This window comes from Delphinapterus leucas, chromosome 14, assembly GCF_059928025.1.
Source record: "Delphinapterus leucas isolate spDelLeu-1000000601 "Yukka" chromosome 14, BTC_Dleu_Yukka2, whole genome shotgun sequence".
NCBI lineage: Eukaryota > Metazoa > Chordata > Mammalia > Artiodactyla > Monodontidae > Delphinapterus > Delphinapterus leucas.
In genome coordinates, this window is record NC_143142.1 from 26,204,316 (window position 1) to 26,222,451 (window position 18,136).

The window sequence follows — 18,136 nt, forward strand, 5'->3', positions numbered from 1 at the left end:
GGACCTCTGCCAGGCCGCTTCCAGGGTCTCCACTGTCTGCAACATTTCTCAACCTGCCTCGTCTCCCCACAAAACCCTCCCATCGTTCTAAGACGCAGCTCCCCCTCTCCTGCTTGTCAAGCTGCTCTGGACATCAGGTCTATCCCCTCACACCTCTGAGGAGCCCACCAAGAACCCTGGGCTGGGATGCCTGCCCTTCTCATGTCTTACCTTGGAGCCCCTGTGTACTTACCTTCCGTCCCCTGCAGACGGGACTGTGTCCCCCTGGTCACGTGCCCACCACAGCCCCATTAACTATCCCCATTCTACGGCTTACAAAAGTGAGGCACAGAGAGGTCAAAGTTCTAATGCAGAATAAAGCTTCAACGTTATAATGAATAAAAAATGAAAAAATAACATTGAATAATTTTCTTCAGAAGTTTACAACAAATTAACAAGTAATTTGGTTTCTTTGGGGTGGGGGGGGGAGAGCCTGTCATTATAAAAGGTCACTAAGCTCAAAATCTGAAAGAGACGGCTGGGGTTGCTCCCATTTACGAAAAGGATCCAGAGGGGTTGGCTCTGCACGCCACTCTGAGGAGGCCAGTAAGGAACAGACCACAGGAGGCAACAGAGGTAACTTCCTTAGACTTTGAGAAGCCCTGACAGTACTTTAACCCAAGGCTTGTTAAGAGAGATGCCTTGAGGTGAAGTTACTGCCAAAGTAAGGAAATGCCGAACCAAGTTAGAGAAAGTAAGATGCCCTCACAAGTCTGGATGAGTGGGCAGAACACCACAGATAAGAACTCAACATGAGAGTGGGTGTAGGTCAGGTATGTAGGTCAAAATAAAGATACAATAATAGCGTTACAAGCTGGCCAATTAAACTTTTAAGTATGCAACTTTTGTTATCTGAAACCTCTGGGAATACTCTTCCTGGAGAAACAAAAGTCCCTGAGAACTGAAGATTATGCTTTAAGTATTAGTGGTATTTTGTTGTTGTTAAATCTGTTTTTTAATTCTCATTCTCCTACGCCCTGCCCCCTTAGAGAACAGTGAACATAAGTCAACATTTTCTAAGTGACTCAGAGCGAGCATGATAGACAAAGGTGATTGTGACATGATGCTTGTGTCTTAAAACTATGCCAATTTTGGCAAACTGACAAATCATGTCCCTCAAGCCTCAGCTTTCCCAGGTATAAAAGGATGAACAGATAGATTTTTGCAATGTCTGCTCTAGCAATAAAATCCGGTAAGCCAAGAACTTCCACCTGCAGCGATGAGAGAACAGCAGGATCTGGATTTACCTTCCTGCCAAAAAACAACAGAAAAATGGACAAATACATGAAACAACTGGTTTCGTACACTGGAAAAGCAGCACAGGACTGAAAAGCTTAGGGGAGAGGAAACAAGGTGAGCCCTACAGCTGCCCTGATTTTCTGCCAGATGTATCCTGGATCACAAAACAGGGAAGGGCATCCCAAGCAGATCATGCTGGTCTCACTAAGCTGAGGAGACAGAAATGGGAGTACTGGAAGTCTAAAAGCAGCTGGGAATTCTGGAGAAGAGAGAGCTCAACAGAAAAAAAGCTCCACAAATCTGCAAGAGTTCCCCTGAGTCTTTGATGAATATACTAAGACAGACCAGGATAGGGTAATACTCCACAATGCTGGGCAAAAAACAACCAAGGAACTGTGAGATGAATGGTTCCTGGGTTCTCACAGAGCTGAGAGGAGTCTCAGTTACTCCCAGCCAGAGCGAAAAACCCGCAAAGCATTCAGTGGAGAACTCGAAGGGGCACACCTCAGCAGTGGGGCTAAACTACCCCTGTCGCAAAAGCTATTTCAGACCTGCCCTAACAAAGTTTAAAAACCAGCTCTGCAATAGATGCAGAAAAAGCATGTGAAAAAATTCAACATCCTTCATGATAAAAACACTCAACAGGGACTTCCCTGGTGGTCCAGTGGTTAACACTCCACACTTCCATGGCAGGGGGCACGGGTTCAATCCTCGGTTGGGGAACTAAGATCCTGTATGCTCCCGGTGTGGCCAAAAAAAGAAAAAAGCAAACACTCAGCAAACTAGGAACTTCCTCAACCTGATAAAGATTATCTATGAAAAACCCACAGCCAACATTTTACATAGTAAAAGATGGAAAGCTTACCCCCCCCCAAGATCAGGAACAAGATAAGGATGTTCACTCTCAACACTTCTACCCAGTGTTGTGGTGGAGGGTCTGGTCAGGGCAATTAGACAAGAGAATGAAATAAAAGCCATCCAGATTGGAAAGAAAAAAGAAAAACTATCTCTATTTGCAGATGACATGAGCTAAAGGAGAGGTAACCCATCCCCAGGCCATGGACAAGTACCAGTCCATGGCTAGTTCAGAACCGGATGGCACAGCAGCAGGTGAGTGGCAGGGGAGCAAGCAAAGCTTCATCTGTATTCACAGCCGCTCCCCATCACTTGCATTACCACCTGAGCACCGCCTCCTATCAGATCAGTGGCGGCATTAGATTCTCACAGGAGCGCAAACCCCACTGTGATCTGCACATGCGAGGGATCTAGCTTGCATGCTCCTTATGAGAATCTAATGCCTGATGATCTGAGGTGGAGCTGAGGCGGTGATGCTAGTGCTGGGGAGCAGCTGCAAATACAGATTATCATTAGCAGAGAGGTTTGACTGCACAGAGACCATAATAAATCAATTGCTCGCAGATTCATATCAAGACCCTATCAGTGAGTGGCAAGTGAAAACAAGCTCAGGGCTCCCACTGATTCTGCATTATGGTGAGTTGTATAATTATTTCACTATATATTACAATGTAATAATAATAGAAATAAAATGCACAATAAACAATGCACTTGAATCATCCGGAAACCATACCCTTCCCCCACACCAGTCTGTGGAAAAATTGTCTTCCAAGAAACTGGTTCCTGATGCCAAAAAGTTGGGGACCGCTGATCTAAAGAATCCACTAAAAAAAAATTAGACCTAATAAATAAGTTCAGCAAAGTTGCAGGATACAAGATCAATATAGAAAAATCAACTGTAATCAGACTTTCAGTTTTACAAGATGAAAAGAGTTCTAGAGATGGATGGTGATTGTAGTAAAACACTACAAATGTATTTATTTATTTTAAAATAAATTTATTTATTTATGGCTGCGTTGAGTCTTTGTTGCTGTGCGTGGGCTTTCTCTAGTTGCGGCGGGCAGGGGCTACTCTTCATTGTGATGTGCGGGCTTCTCATTGCAGTGGCTTCTCTTATTGCGAGCATGGGCTCTAGGCATGCGAGCTTCAGTAGTTGTGGCACACAGGCTCAGTAGTTGTGGCACAAGGGCTTAGTTGCTCCATGGCATGTGGGATCTTCCCAGAGCAGGGATCGAACCCATGTCCCCTGCACTGGCAGGTGGATTCTTAACCACTGCGCCACCAGGGAAGTCCCTATGAATGTATTTAATATCACTGATCTGTACACTTAAAAGTGATTAAGATGGCAAATTTTAAATTATGTGTATTTTACCACAATAAAGGAAATAGGGGAAAAATCAACAGCATTTCTATACAGTACCAATGAACAGACTGAAGATGATATTAAGAAATTATTCCATGGTGACTTTTACGTCGTGAATTAATTCCATTTACAATACATCAAAAGAACAAAATACTTAGGCATAAATTTAACAAAGGAAGTGCAAAACTTACATTCTAGAAACTACAAAACCTCACTGAAAGTAAAGCCCTAAATAAATGGAAAGATATCCCATGATCATGGATGATAAGAATTAATATTAAGATGGTAATTATACTCCGAATTGACCTACAGATTCAACACAATCCCTATTATAACCCCAGGTGACTTCTTTAGAGAAATTGATAAGCTGATCCTAAAATTCACAGGGAAATTCAAGGGACCCACAACAGACAAGGCTATCTTGAAAAGGAAGAGCAAAGTTTGGGGACTCACTCGTCCCAATTTCAAAACCTACTACAAAGTGACAGTAATCAAGACAGTGTGCTAGGGTAAGGACAGATATATAGACCAGTGCTAAAATAAAAACAGCTGCCACCCTAGAATTCTATAGTCAGCAGAAATGAAGCTGGAAAAAAACTTTTTCAAATAGGACAAAGCTGAGAGAATTAATCACACTTGCAGACCTGTACTATAAGAAATGTTAGAACTAATAAAGTAAGGGGGACTTCCCAGGTGGTCCAGTAGTTAAGACTTCACATTTCCACTGCAGGGGGTGTGGCTTCAATCCCTGGCCGGGTAACTAAGATCCCACATGCCTCATGGTGTGTCCCCCCCTCCAAAAAAAAAAAATAAAGTGTAAACATCAATCTACATAAAGAAATGAAGAGAAATGAAAATACTGTATATATGAATATGCATATTTTTCATATTTTATGATTATTTAAATAAATTATAATAATGTATTGTGGAGTTTATAACATAGAAGTAAAAATCTATGACAGCAATCGCAAAAAAATGGGGTCAGATCGAATTACAATTATAAGGTTATTACACTATAAGTGAAGTGGTATAATGTTATTTGAAGGTAGACTATGATAAATTAAAGAGATGCATATTTCAATCCTAGAACAACCACTTAAAAAGGGAGATCTATAGCTAATAAGCCAAAAGTGGAGGTAGGGCTTCCCTGGTGGCGCAGTGGATGAGAGTCCGCCTGCCGATGCAGGGGACACGGGTTTGTGCCCCGGTCCAGGAAGATCCCACATGCTGCGGAGCAGCTGGGCCTGTGAGCCATGGCCGCTGAGCCTGCGTGTCCAGAGCCTGTGCTCCACAACGGGAGAGGTCACAACAGTGAGAGGCCCGCATACCGCAAAAAACAAAAACAAAACAAACAAACAAAAAAAGTGGAGATAAAATGGAATACCAAAAAATGCTGAATTAATCCAAAGGAAAGTAAGAAAAGAAAAAGAGAACAAAAACCAGATGAGACAGATAGAAAACAAATATCAAGATGGTAGATTTAAATCCAACCATATTAATAATTACATTAAATGTAAATGTTCTAAAAACTCCAACTACAAGAAAGAGATTTTCAGACTGGAAAAGCATGCTACATGCTGTCAACAGGAAAATCACTTTAAATGTAAAGGCAGAAGCTAAAAGCAAAAGGATGGAAAAAGATATACTATGTGAACACCACTAACAAGAAAGCTGGAGTGGCTGTATTAATAACAAAGTAGATTTCAGAACAAGGAATATTACTATTCATGATTATAAAGAGGTCAACTGATGACAAGGATATAACAATCATAAATGTGTATGAGCCCAAGAATCAAGTTTCAAAATACATGAAGCAAAAACTAACAAAACTCAAAGGAGAAATCGACAGATCCACAATTATGGTTGGAGACGTCAACAATCCTCTCAGTAATCAATAGAACAAATAGAAAATCAGTAAAGATACTGAAGACTTAAAAAACCTACCTGACCTTACAGATATTTATAGGAGACTCCACCCAACAAAAGCAGAATACACATTCTTTTCTTGTACAATTGGAAAATTCACCAAGATATATCTTACCTATGCTGATTCTTAAAGCAAGTCAATAAATTTAAAAGAACTGAAATCAAACAATGTTTTCTGACTGCAACAGAATTAACTTAGAAATCAATATCAGAAAAACATCTATAAAACTCCCCAATATTTTGGAAATTAAACAACATACTTCTAAATACCTCTGAGTCAAAGAAGAAATCCTATGGGAAATCAGAAAATATTTTGAACATAATGAAAAAGAAAACACAACATATTAAAATTTGTGGAATGCTGTTAAAGCAGCACTTAGAGGGAAATTTATATCTTTAAAGGCTTATATTATCAACAGAAAAAAGGTCCAATATTCTATGATCCCATAGTTATATAAGTCCCCCCAAAAGATCTAACAGACAATTTTCCTAAGTGAGAAAAGACATCTAAAAAAACAATATTTAGGGCTTCCCTGGTGGCGCAGTGGTTGAGAGTCCGCCTGCTGATGCAGGGGACACGGGTTCGTGCCCCGGTCTGGGAAGATCCCACATGCTGTGGAGCAGCTAGGCCCATGAGCCATGGCCACTGAGCCTGTGCGTCCAGAGCCTGTGCTCCGCAACAGGAGAGGCCACAACAGTGAGAGGCCCGCGTACCGCCAAAAAAAAAACAAACAAAAAAACCCACAATATTTAATATTCATACTAAATGTAATTTTCACAAATCTATTTAAACTGGTCTCAAATATTCCCATCTACAGGCTAATCGTGACATTTTATTTTACTTATTATTAGTATTTTAATTCTTCACCAATCCCCTAAAGGCTATTAAACTGTTAAACTGCTCTTAAGATAAAGTCAACCATCATTTCCACTACCTGTCCTGGGTGCTCACGTCCTGCCCACCCCACCCCCACCCCCAAGCTATAACCACTATAGCCTACTCTAACGTCATCAAATGAGTCAAAAATGTTCCTACCTCTCGCCCTTTGCACAAGCTGTATCCTCTGCTAGGAGAATTCCTTTGTACACACTTCATCAGCTACCTCCTTCAGCTCTGTTTAAAATCTTCCTTGAGGGACTTCCCTGGTGGTCCAGTGGTAAAGAATCCGCCTTCCAGTGCAGGGGACGCACGTTCAATCCCTGGTTGGCGAACTAAGATCCCACATGCTGAGGGGCAACTAAGCCCGAGCGCCTCAACTAGAGAAAACCTGCACGCCACAACTAGAGATAGAGAAGTCAGTGTGCTGCAATGAAGAGCCCATGTGCCACAACTAAGACCCGATGCAGCCAAAAGTAAATAAATAAAATAAGTATTTTTTAAAAATAAAAAAATAAAGTCTTCCCTGGTCCCCATTTTATCTCTCCTCATACCATTTACCTTTTTATTAAATTGAGATAAAATTCACCAACATCATTTACTTTTTAAATTGAAGTATAATTGATTTACAATGTTTCAGGTGTGCACTGTAAATCAATTATACCATTTAGAGGGAAGAGAAGGAGAGGGAGGAGGAGGAGGGAGGTGGCAGCTGGTGGTGGAGGAGCAGGAGCGGGAGGGGGATGGAGAGGAGAAGGCTCCTGGGTGGCATGGCGCACCTGCTCCTCCAGGCGCTGCCCAGCCCCCTGTCAGCCAGGGCTGAACCCCTGCAGGATAAGGAAACCTGCGTGGGTACTAACAATCAAAGCTAGCTACATCTGTGACACAGGACCCTGCTGTGAACAGTCTCAGTGCTGCAACTACTACTATGAACTCTGGTGGTTCTGGCTCGTGTGGACCATCATTCATCCTGACCTGCTGCTGCTGGAGCTGGAAGGCACTGTATGGTGGGGGAGGAGTTGGAGGTCGGTTCACCACTTCCTCATAAGGAGGTAGTAAATAGTTTGGTAAAAACCTGAAATAAAATGGCAGCGCTGAGTAATTGTGGGCAGCAGTGTGGCCCTACAGGTGGCAGCTCCCCAGGCGCCAATCCCACCAGGGGCTCCCAGGAGGCTCAGAGCAGCCCCTTGTCAGGCCCAGCAGAAGCAGCACGTGACCCCCGAGCATCGCTGACCCTGAGCCCTCCAACATGCCAGCAGACCCAGCAGCCACCAAATCCCCTGGGATGGAGTCCAGCGGCTCTGTGGCTGGCCTGGGGGAGGTGGACCTTGGGACCTTCCTGGACAAAGATTCCGAATGTAAGGAGGAGCTGCTGAAAGAGTATAGCTCCGAGCAGGGCAGCTCCCTGACAGCAAAGACAAGACACCCGGCAGACATCATGGCTTCACAGGTGACTCGGGCATTGAGGTGTGTGTGTGCAACTGGGGCCACCACGATGACGACCTCAAAGAGTTCAATGTGCTCATCGATGATGCTCTGGACATGCCCCTGGACTTCCGCGACAGCTGCCACGTGCTGCCCCCTGGCAACGAGGAGGAAGGGCTCGGCCAGCCCTCGGAGGGGTAGGCCCAGCCGGACACCCCCACCCGCCGCGGCTGCCTGACTGCCTGATGCTGAACACCATCAACGAGCAGCAGCTCCCCCAGCTAGAGCAGGCCCTGGCTGCACCCGAGAACTTGGTGACGCAACCAGGGTAGGGGAGAACCATGAGAGAAGCATTAAGTGACTGTGTTCCTTGTTGTTTTTTTTTCCCCCTCTGCTCCTGCATTTTCCTGCATCTCCAGGTAGTTTGGGGTGTGGGTGCCTCGCCCTCCATAGAAACACAGTGTCATGGAGGGCCAAGAAGTTGTCCTGTGACTCATTCCTCATACCCCACCCTGTCCCCCTTTACATCAGGTCTCTCACTACCTGCTTGGGTCAGAGATATGTGTGTTTCAGAAGCCCCCAAGGAGGGGATGAGACTGTGCCCTGAGGTGACTCTTGGTGATGGAGTGGATTCATGTTCTGGTGTGAGTTTACGAGAACCTTGCCGCATCTCAGTCCAAGAGAGGTGGCAGGTCTCAGCCCTGGGTGAAGCCCCCAGAGGTCCGGGGATTGCTGCCCCTTGCTGCCAGTGTCTCCGGAGCCGTAACTGGGATCCTCCTGTGGGTGGATGAGAGCTGACCGGCGGCTGCATGGTGGGTTGGTAAAGGGCTTGTGCTCTCAAATTCCAGGTGACGAGATCTAGGTGGCACGATGCATCCTGGAGGGGTCCCTTCCCAGCAGGTTCTGGCTGCGGACTGATTCAAGTGTGGAATATTACACCTGCTTTCTCTTTGGTTTTTCTCTTTAAAAAAAAAAAAGCGAGCTGAAAATAAGAACTTGACCAATGGGCAGGCAAGAATTCTGTTTTGGAAAAGGAAAATTTGTGGCTTTTTTCCAACTTGGCCTTCAAAAAGTCCTGGCTACAGTTGAGCCAAAAGGAGATGTTTTGTGTGCAGGCTTGAGTGGGGGCTATCTTTGGAACTTCTGTGGGTGAGCAGGAGGCCCTGTGCTGTGGCAGCAGATAGAGGTGTAGCTTTCTGCATCTCTGCCCTTTGATCTGTGCCCACAGGTGATCAGTACCCTCCCCCACCCCAAGCACACATCTGCCGGCCTTCACATCTCACTGTTCTCTATGAACAAATGAGGAGGCTGTGGGTCCTGAGAAAGGGCAGTCCCGCAGCCTGACTCACACAGTATTTTCTCTTGATTCTGAATAAGTTGTTTTATTTATTTGTTTGTTTTTTCAAACTGACCATTTGGAAAAAATGCCTTGGTTATCTGTGGTTTTCTTGCCCTTTCCCTGCTCCGCCCCTCCTTGCATGGGATAACTAATTTTTGTAGCCTATGTCAAGTGTCTAAGTGGCCCAGGTAGGAGGGTGAAGGCAGCCATCCTGAAGGACCACAGGATCCTTATCACTGTAGTTTGGCTTCAAAAACCAGTTGAGCTCTGACAGGAATGATCTGAATGGAAAAAGCAAACTGCCGAAACTAACATTCCCCGTCCAGCCCTGTTCATATGAAGAGTTTGGTTCTTCCCCGACTCTTGAACGATGACATTCAGACTAGGCATTGATGTTATGGTAAGAAAGGAAAGTATATGTATGAATACACATGTATATATGTGTATGTGTATATATATATATATGTGTGTATATATATATACACACACACACACGCACACAAAATAGACAAATCCAAGGCTGTGAGATGAATGAGTGTCTGAGTTTGGAGTCCACAAAACCAAAATCTATGTTGAACAAAGTGTAGTCCGTATACAGTGGCTTCCTGGATAACCTGTGTGTGTCTGTCCGTTGTGTGTGAGCCCCCAGCCCTGCTTTCCTGTGAATACACTTTGAACAGCAGCAACACTGCTCACATTACCCACACGTTTGGAGCAGGCGCAGCCCTCTCAAGGTAATTTATTTTACACATTTACTGTTTACTGAGCAAATGTCTGTGCACTTGGGTGTACTCAGCAGCACTGTCGGCGGCAGTCCCCACGTTTGCCAGAGATGCTGTGCTCCAAGTAGAGGTTTTACTCTACCCATCACTGAAATTTGCACATTGCTCCATGGACACTCAGAGGCCTGTGTTCTGCTCCCTGTAAACGGAAACGTGCTCTGAGCCTGTCTGCCTCCCTCAGCTGCTCCTGGCCCTCGGCGTCAGCCCCCGGGGGTGTCCACAACCGCTCGGGCCAGAAGGCCAAGGTGGAACCTCAGACAGAAGCTGGACTAGATCTTCAGTGTCAAGCTCGGACTGGCTGTGGCCCAGACGTCAGCCCTGCCCAGAATTGCCAGGAGGGTTTGGTGGCCACCACAGTGCTGTAGGGCTTACCTCCCTCTGCTGAGGTCCAGCGCGTGGCTGGTGTGTGGCGAGAGTGGGCAGGAGTGTGCCAGCAGCCCTCAGATGCTTTTCCTGCCATCTTTTTTTGTTTTGTTTTTTGTTTTTATCCCAAACAACTCACTGAAGTGTCTCAAGATCAAGTTTTACCACAATGAATCCTGCTTGAGTTAACTGGTTGAAGGGATGGATTCTGGCGCTCTCAGGATTCCTTCTCCAGTCAGAGTAGGGAACTGGTCCATGTGTTTAATGCTGGGTTCACTGCAGCATCCAACCCGAAAGGCACGAGAAGAAGAAAACACAGTGGGTGGAGCTGGGCTCGAGTCCAGCGTCACAGTCTGGCCCCTGCTACATGAGGCTGCCCTGCATGACGAAAGACGTAAGTAGGGAGCTGAAGGACTTGTGAGGGAGCCAAAAAGATTTGAGGGAGTCTGATGTTCCAGGTGAACTAGAAGAAAGGGGTTGGTCGAGGGTTTGGTGCTACATTTGGAAGATTTGCAAATACACATTCCTGTGTGAGGCACATCACCCTTTATCAGTTATTGTGAATATGTGTATTTTAAGCAATAAGATTCAGCTGGTCAGACTTTTCTGGGCAGCCTCAGTGACGCATTTCCTGTGCTGTGATTGTTCTGAAGACAGAGTGGCTCTAACCACTGTGAGAAGCCCAAATAAAGTCGATCCCCGAAAAAAAAAAAATTATACCATTTATACCATTTACTTTTGCTTCATGGCACTTGTTACCATTTTAAATCATATTTACTTGTAGTTCTTTGTTTAAGGCTGTTTGTCTCCCTCCATGGTAAACGCCATGACAGCAAGATCATGTCTATTTATTTGTCCCTCCAAGGTGCCCATCCAGGGCCCAGCACAGTGCCTGGCAATCAGCAGGCACTCAAAGACTTAGTGCATGAATGAATGGGCGGATGAGGTCACCATCTTTTGCTTTCATAATGGTGTACCCTTGGCTGTCCTGAATCCCGGCTTCCAGACCAGCTCTAAACAGAAACATTCAGAAGAGAACGGCTTCCACAGCAAAGATAGAGCCTCTCAGACTCAACGAATAAATGCAAGGGAGACCTGAGGGGTTTTGCCTCAAACCTGTATTTACGCATCAGGTTTTCACACAAATGAAAGTAGGGCTCTGGCTGGCTTGGCAATGTTCACAAAAGGCCAAGCTTTTTTCGTGAGAGAAGCAAATACAAAAATATATAAATAAGAAACCAGGAAAATAAGTACACAGAAACATTTCAGCAACTAAAATCCATGATGGGAACAGCTGCTGGTGGAAGGGACTGGAGGCAACCACATTTTCACTGGATGCAAACTGCAAACACTGACAGAAAAAAAGAGAATCCACAGTGAGGAGTCAGAAATAGAACATCTTTGCCCTCTGGGGGAGCAGACGGCTAATGACACACCACTCCTGATTCTCCCTAGGGCACTGAAACAAACAACACAGCCATAATCAGCTTCCTAACGCACACCAGCCTCAGGCCCTGAAACATCCACCGGGATCTTCCTTGTCTCATCAATTAGATGCAGACTCTGAGTCTAGGAACATAAACAAGGTCACCTGCTTTCTTCTCCAGCCTCATCTCCACTCTTCTCTTTAAACACATCCTGTTCCGCCAAACACTATCACCTGCTGTTTCTCATGCTCCTCTGTGCTGTGCCCTCTGTTCTCTCCATCTGAAATGACCCTCCCTCGCCAATGCGCTTAGTACTTGCAAATGCCCATCCTCATGGCTTCTAAGCCATCCCTATTTAAAATCTCAACTCAGGGTAACCTCCCAATATTTTTGCTTTCTCGGAGCACTTTTCACTTTTTTACCTTCTATTACATTCTTCACAAACCTATTAAGAGCCATGGAGAAAAGGTTTGGGGCCCAAATTAGAAATTATCTGCACCTCCCACTCCCACCCCAGCAAAGTACAAAACAGCTAAATATCCTCCCAGGGTATTTTTATTGAAAAGCTACACAGTTCACCACCAGCTCCTTTCTGGACAGACACTGGCCAGCCCTGCACCTAATACTGCTGCTACTAATTTGTAAGTTAGTTGAAGGTCAGGATTGTGTGCACACCTAGCAATCCCAGAGTGGTCACAACCAGGAGTCAGTGCTCAAGCAGCAGGACTGCAAGCATGAAGAGAACACAGAACATTCAAGTTTCCACATAACGGAAAACAAAAACACGGCAACATCACACGATCCTAGCAATTCTGCCTTGGGAGCTGTTTGCTTAATTCACAATATAAATAGCCAACCACAGTCAATATCATTATCTTGGGCTCAAAAGAATAAGGTACCCTTTTAGGCTGACTGAGTTGCCAGGAAAAAATACAGCAAAATCCAACCTTGTGAAGACATGCACAAGGTGTCTTGCTGATGCTATCACAACTAAGTACAATCCTCTGGAAACAGGTGGGCAGTAAACATCAAGACCCATCAGTGACTTAACACAAGGATGTAATTCAGAAGAAGACAACATGCTAAGTGTACAAACATGCTGTTTTACATGGAAAAACTAGAAAGTCTAAACAGAGAAATGCTTAAGTATGGTCTGTCAATGCAAAAAATGACATGCCACTATCAAAATAATAAATATGGGCTACTTTTGCAAAAAGCAATAAAGTGAACACAGCTATATATGGTTAAAAACTAAAAAAGAGCTTTAAGAAATGACAGTGCTGATGGGTTAATGTCATGGGCTGAATCGTGTCCTCCATCAAATTCATATATTGAAGTCCTAATGCCTAGGTACCTCAGAATGTGACTGTATTTGGACATAGGGTCATGAAAGAGGTAATTAAGTTAAAATCAGGTGATGAGGGAGGGCCAGTCCTACCAATCTGACTGGTGTCCTTCTAAGAAGAGGAGATTAGGACACAGACAGACACAGAGGGAGACCATGTGAAGACACGGGGAGAAGACGGCCATCTAGATGCCAAAGAGAGAGGCTTGTAGAGAAACCTGCCCTGCTGACACCTTCATCAAGGCCTTCCAGCCTCAGAATTGTGCGAAAATTCATTTCTGTTGTTTAAGCCACGGTGGCCCTTTGTTACAGCAGCCCCAGAAAACTAATACAGTTAATGTGGCTTGATTACAGGTAAGATATTTTTCTTCTTCCAATTTCTTCCTAAAATATTTTAGAGTTGATTTAATAACACTGGTTCTAGCAACATGAATATCCTCTGCCGAAGCTTATTCTCTCTCCTCTCCGTGTTTTTGTTTTGTTTTGTTTTGTTTTTTAACATGGCGTCACAAAGGAATGGGAGCAGGATGGGAAATTTTCAGCTTCGTGATGCTGAAAAAATGCCAATACCAGGATTTTCACTCCACAGCAGACTACTCTAAAGGACAGACTGGATAAACATGAACTCCAGAAAGCTCACTGTCCTAAGCACCTGGCCACATATTCCTCCAGTTACTTATAAGAGTTACCCAGCGCGTCTCCTAAAGCACACCTGTCCACCAGGGAGGGTCCAGCCTGTCCCTAACGCCGCAGTGCCCTTTAAACATCAGGTCAATAGTTAGCTAAACACCTCAAGGTTCTGGCACCCTAACTGAATAAGAGAGAGTATTTTCAGAAATGGGGAAGGAGTCTGATCAAAGCCTCTTGAGGGTGGGAAGAGGAGCAGGAGGGCACAGAATGCTGCCTGCTTTGCAGCTCTGCCTAGAACTCTCCACATCCTGGGCTCAGGGTCCGTTAGTACGGCACAGGCCAGGCGAGAAGAGGCAGGAACAGGTCCCCTGACTTCCAGGGTACAGAGGAGTATGACCAGGCAGAGCCAGGAGGAGGCTCAGCAGGGGCGGCTCAGCAACATTCTCAAGACAGGCAAGATCTAGGAAAGTAGAGCAAAAGATGGGCAGGCAGATGGAAATCAGAGATGGATTCAGTGTAGGCAGGACTCTCTCTCTTCTCAATTTTTCTCCTCTCTTTCCCCCAGAGGGAGAGGGCTGAGGCCTGAGTGGGCCTCATGGCGGGTGTCCTCAGAGGTGGGCTGCAATCCCAGGGGTGGGCCTCAGGGCTGGGACTCCAGTCTTAGAGGCAGCCTAACAGGAAGAGGTCAAAGCTCAGATAAGGATCCTAGAATAGATGCCCAGGGCCCTTGGGTCTGGCTACCTGAACACAGCAGGAGTCTGGTCACCAGACATGGGGCACAAGAGCACGTGGGGGACTTGCAGCAAAATTGACTTGTTGCTGGTCACCTAAGCAATCAAATTAGGAGTTTCTTATTTACCTGGCCTAATGCATACCAATTAACAATAGGTGCTCAATAAATGTTTTCTGGATGAAAGAGAAAAATTAAGGAATTAAGGACAAGTAAAATGCACTCAGTAGTGATAGGCTTGGCTTCACGGCCTGGGGTTAGGGTGGGTGAATGGAGTAAGTCAACCCCACTGTGGCATGCCGAGGGACAAAGATAGGGTAAGTTGTGTCATTAATGCATCCCAGTGCCACTGAAAGCATGTCAGGCTGCCTGAGCTCCCATGTCTGAGCTGAGGTGTCAGGTCTAGTTCAGAAAACAGCCTTCCTTGGGTCAACCCTATCTGCATCAGGCCCCACTCAGTCCTCTGTCTTCTCTGGAAAAAAGGAGGAGAAAGAGAAATGAAAACAAAGAAATGGGTGGGGGGTTTCAACACTCATCTCCCTGCTTAAGTCTCCAGCTTTCTTATCCCAGGTGGGTACTCAGAAACTCTTTTACTCTTAAGAACCTCAAGAATCTTTCCCTTAGGAATGCTAAGGGCTTCTCATCAACTGTTTTAAAGTAGGGGAGTGCAGCAAGCAGACATACAGTACAGGACTAAATAGTAACAGTGATCCCAAGTATAATCAAGTCTCAAAATCGTAGATGAGGACAAGAGGAATTCACATATTTCCGATGCAATCAGCCACCTACAGAAAGCTCCTCTTGAGAAAGAAGTAGCTTTGGGTCCTCAGGACCACACACACATACATAGTCGTCCTTGCAGATAAATTTCATTACAGTGAAAGGATCCAAGCCAGAGAAACAGACACAGGTAGAGAGTCTGGAGAAAGCTGTGCAAGGGCTTCCTCTTGTCTCTCCCTCCCGTGAGGGTGCACCCCAAGCACACACCCCTTACAGCAGCAAGCAATGCAGTAACACGAGAGTGATGTCTGTGCCTAACACGAGAGTGATGTCTGTGCCAAGATTTTTACTGGGGGCTGGTCATTTAGGCACTGCCTGCCTAGCAACCATCAAAATTCCAGATTCCCAGAAGGAAAGCAGGTGCTCACCATAAACCATGCTGCTTACACAGAGTCAGACACAGTGAACCATCCTGATCAGTTAGAGAATGGAAGGAACGGTTCAAGCACAAAGTTCCCAATGCCAGCCAAGGGCCAACCTCGCGAGCAAGCCCTTTTGAAGACAGCAGCCCCGGGGACTTCCCTGGTGGCACAGTGGTTAAGAATCCACCTGTCAATGCAGAGGACACGGGTTTGATCCCTGGTCCAGGAAGATCCCACATGCCGTGCAGCAACTAAGCCCATGCGCCACAACTCCTGAGCCTGTGCTCTAGAGCCCGTGCGCCACAACTACTGAGCCCACATGCCAGAACTACTGAAGCCCATGCGCCTAGAGCCCATGCTCCACAACGAGAAGCCACCGCAATGAGAAGCCAGTGCACTGCAACAGAGTAGCCCCCGCTTGCCACAACCAGAGAAAGCCTGCACGCACCAACGAAGACCCTACGCAGCCAAAAATAAATAAATAAATAAATTAATTAATTAAAAAAAAGAAAGAAAGACACTGGCAATAATAGCCTAGTTTTTTGTTTTGTTTTGTTTCTTTTGTGGTACGCAGGCCTCTCACTGTTGTGGCCTCTCCCGTTGCGGAGCACAGGCTCCAGACGCGCAGGCTCGGCGGCCATGGCTCATGGGCCTAGCTGCTCCACGGCATGTGGGATCTTCCCTGACAGGGGCACGAACCCGTGTCCCCGGCATCAGCAGGCGGACTCTCAACCACTGTGCCACCAGGGAAGCCCGCCTAGTTTTAATTTTTAAAAAAACAGCAGCCCGGGCTCTGTTAACTCTTTCCTGCTATGGTTTGTAAATGAGCCGATGAAACTGAATGGTATTAGGGAGCCCAACCTAAAAGCTGCATTAATTCATTGTAAAACATTGTGTAATCTTGACTACCCAAGCATTACCATAAGATACAAAACTATGCTGCAGTTACAGAATGTTCTTGTGACTAGTGAAGAAGACTGAAGAAGGCGAGTTGAGCTGAAGGTGCATTTTTCAGTTACTGAGTGAGGAAGGGTGCTGCCACTCCTAGAGCCGCAGGACCCTCTTCAAGATCATCCAGTTCCCTGCACCCTCTTCTCCAAGTCCAGCAAGCAAACTTCTGATACAACTTTTGGTCCTTCTCCTAAGAAGAGAATGTGCTGACTAGCTGGCATGGATTTGATTCCATAAAGCAGCACTGTCGTCCATCACTCAGGCTCATGCAATAACAGTGATCGTTCATTAGGCACCCACCTGCCTCCCTTTATTCATGTCATTCTGTCAATCTTCGCAATACTTGTATCAAGTATGGCCCTTGTATTTTGCAGGGGAAAGCAGAGGATCAGACTGGCGAACTGACCTGCCCAGACTCACACGAATGCAAGTGAATGACACAGGATTTAAATTCAGGTGATCTTATGGCTACAACCCATAGTCTTTCCATTCTATTGTACTCCTCCTTTAACTAGAAGTCAGGCTGGCATCAGTCTCCCAAGACCTGCTCACTGTACAAGTCTGAGAACCTACAAAGCCAAGGAAGGACAAGGTCACTCTGCCAAGGTGTGTGCAACAGCCTTTTAGCTTCACCTCCCTCACCAGAGCCATAAAACCACTCCCAAGCGCTCTTCTGCTGTCAGACAACGTTCTTTCCATCCACCAGGAAGCTGCAGGGAAGAATAATCCCATCCCTTCGTGCTCACTCATCATCACGCCCTGGTGGGGGAGGAAAGCTGCCCTTTACTGTCCACCTACTCTGAGCCAGGCACTTTCTGCCTGAACTCATTTAATGCTCAAGAACCACTTCATTTCACAGATAAGGACACAGAAGCTCTGAGGGTTGAAGGAACGTCCAAGACGACATACAGTGACGGTGCAGGGACGTTCCGACTCTAAAAGCTGCGTTTTTCCCACCGTCCCAGGCACTCTTGAGGCTGCCTTTCTCCCAAGATAAGGAACCCCCGGGGCCTGAATTCTTTTCTTCAAACACCCTCTCTCAGCCGGTCTAATGCCCCCTCTAGTCTCAGAGAAAAACAATGCGCAGCAAATGTGCGTCTCAGAAACCGCTTCCAGATACGCTACTTCATCCGCCCTTCACCACTGAGGGCAAAGCGCGGAAAAGCGCCCCTTCCCCGAGGACGGCAACGCCCCAGAGTCAAGAAACAGAAGACAGGGCGAGTGGGGAGCCGACCCCAGGCTCGACCCCGGCCCTCGGCTCTGCCCGCGCCCCTTGCCGCCGCCCCCGCCCGGCGGTGTCACCAGGCGGCCCCGCGGCTCAGCCCGCCCGAGCTCACGGCCCTGCCCGCCACAGGGCCCCAGACCTCCGCCTGCCAGCTCCCCGGCCCTCGGCACCTAGCCGCGCCGGCTCCTCCTTCAAGAGCACCCCGCGCCCCCGGCAGCCGGGACCCCCTCGGCCTCCCGCAGACCCCCGCCCCGCCTCCCGCGCCCCGGGCCCCTCCCCCTGTCAGCCCGCGCCCAGCCGCCGAGCTACCTTCTCCAGGGATGCCGGTCTCTGCACGGCCAGGGAGCGGGCCAGCGACAGGACCGTGTTGAAATAAAAACCCCGTGACGCGCCGGCGCCGGAGCCCGAGCCGGAGCCGCCGCCACCGCCTCCCCGGGCCGCGGCCGCCGCCATCACCTTCCCGCGGCACCGCCCGCCG

General features: G+C 46.8%; 1 protein-coding gene and 1 pseudogene across 7 annotated transcripts in view; one reads left to right on the forward strand and one right to left on the reverse strand.

Moving 5' to 3' along the window:
• The window catches only part of PI4KA (phosphatidylinositol 4-kinase alpha), a 95,040-nt gene that overhangs the window by 76,732 nt on the left and 172 nt on the right, over positions 1–18,136 (reverse strand). For 4 of the 7 annotated variants that reach the window (XR_002641658.2, XM_030764309.2, XM_022551359.2 and 1 more), the window contains exon 1: positions 17,968–18,111. The exons of 2 other annotated variants lie outside the window; for them this stretch is intronic. Coding sequence is in view for 4 of the 5 variants with exons in the window: in XM_030764309.2 (XP_030620169.2) it covers positions 17,968–18,111 (144 nt within the window). In the remaining variant the exon portion in view is untranslated. Of the gene's footprint in view, positions 1–17,967; positions 18,127–18,136 lie in introns of those variants that run through there. One more of the 7 variants, XM_022551360.3, reaches the window with a different exon arrangement.
• On the forward strand, positions 6,338–10,210 carry LOC115804089 (WW domain binding protein 1-like pseudogene; annotated as a pseudogene).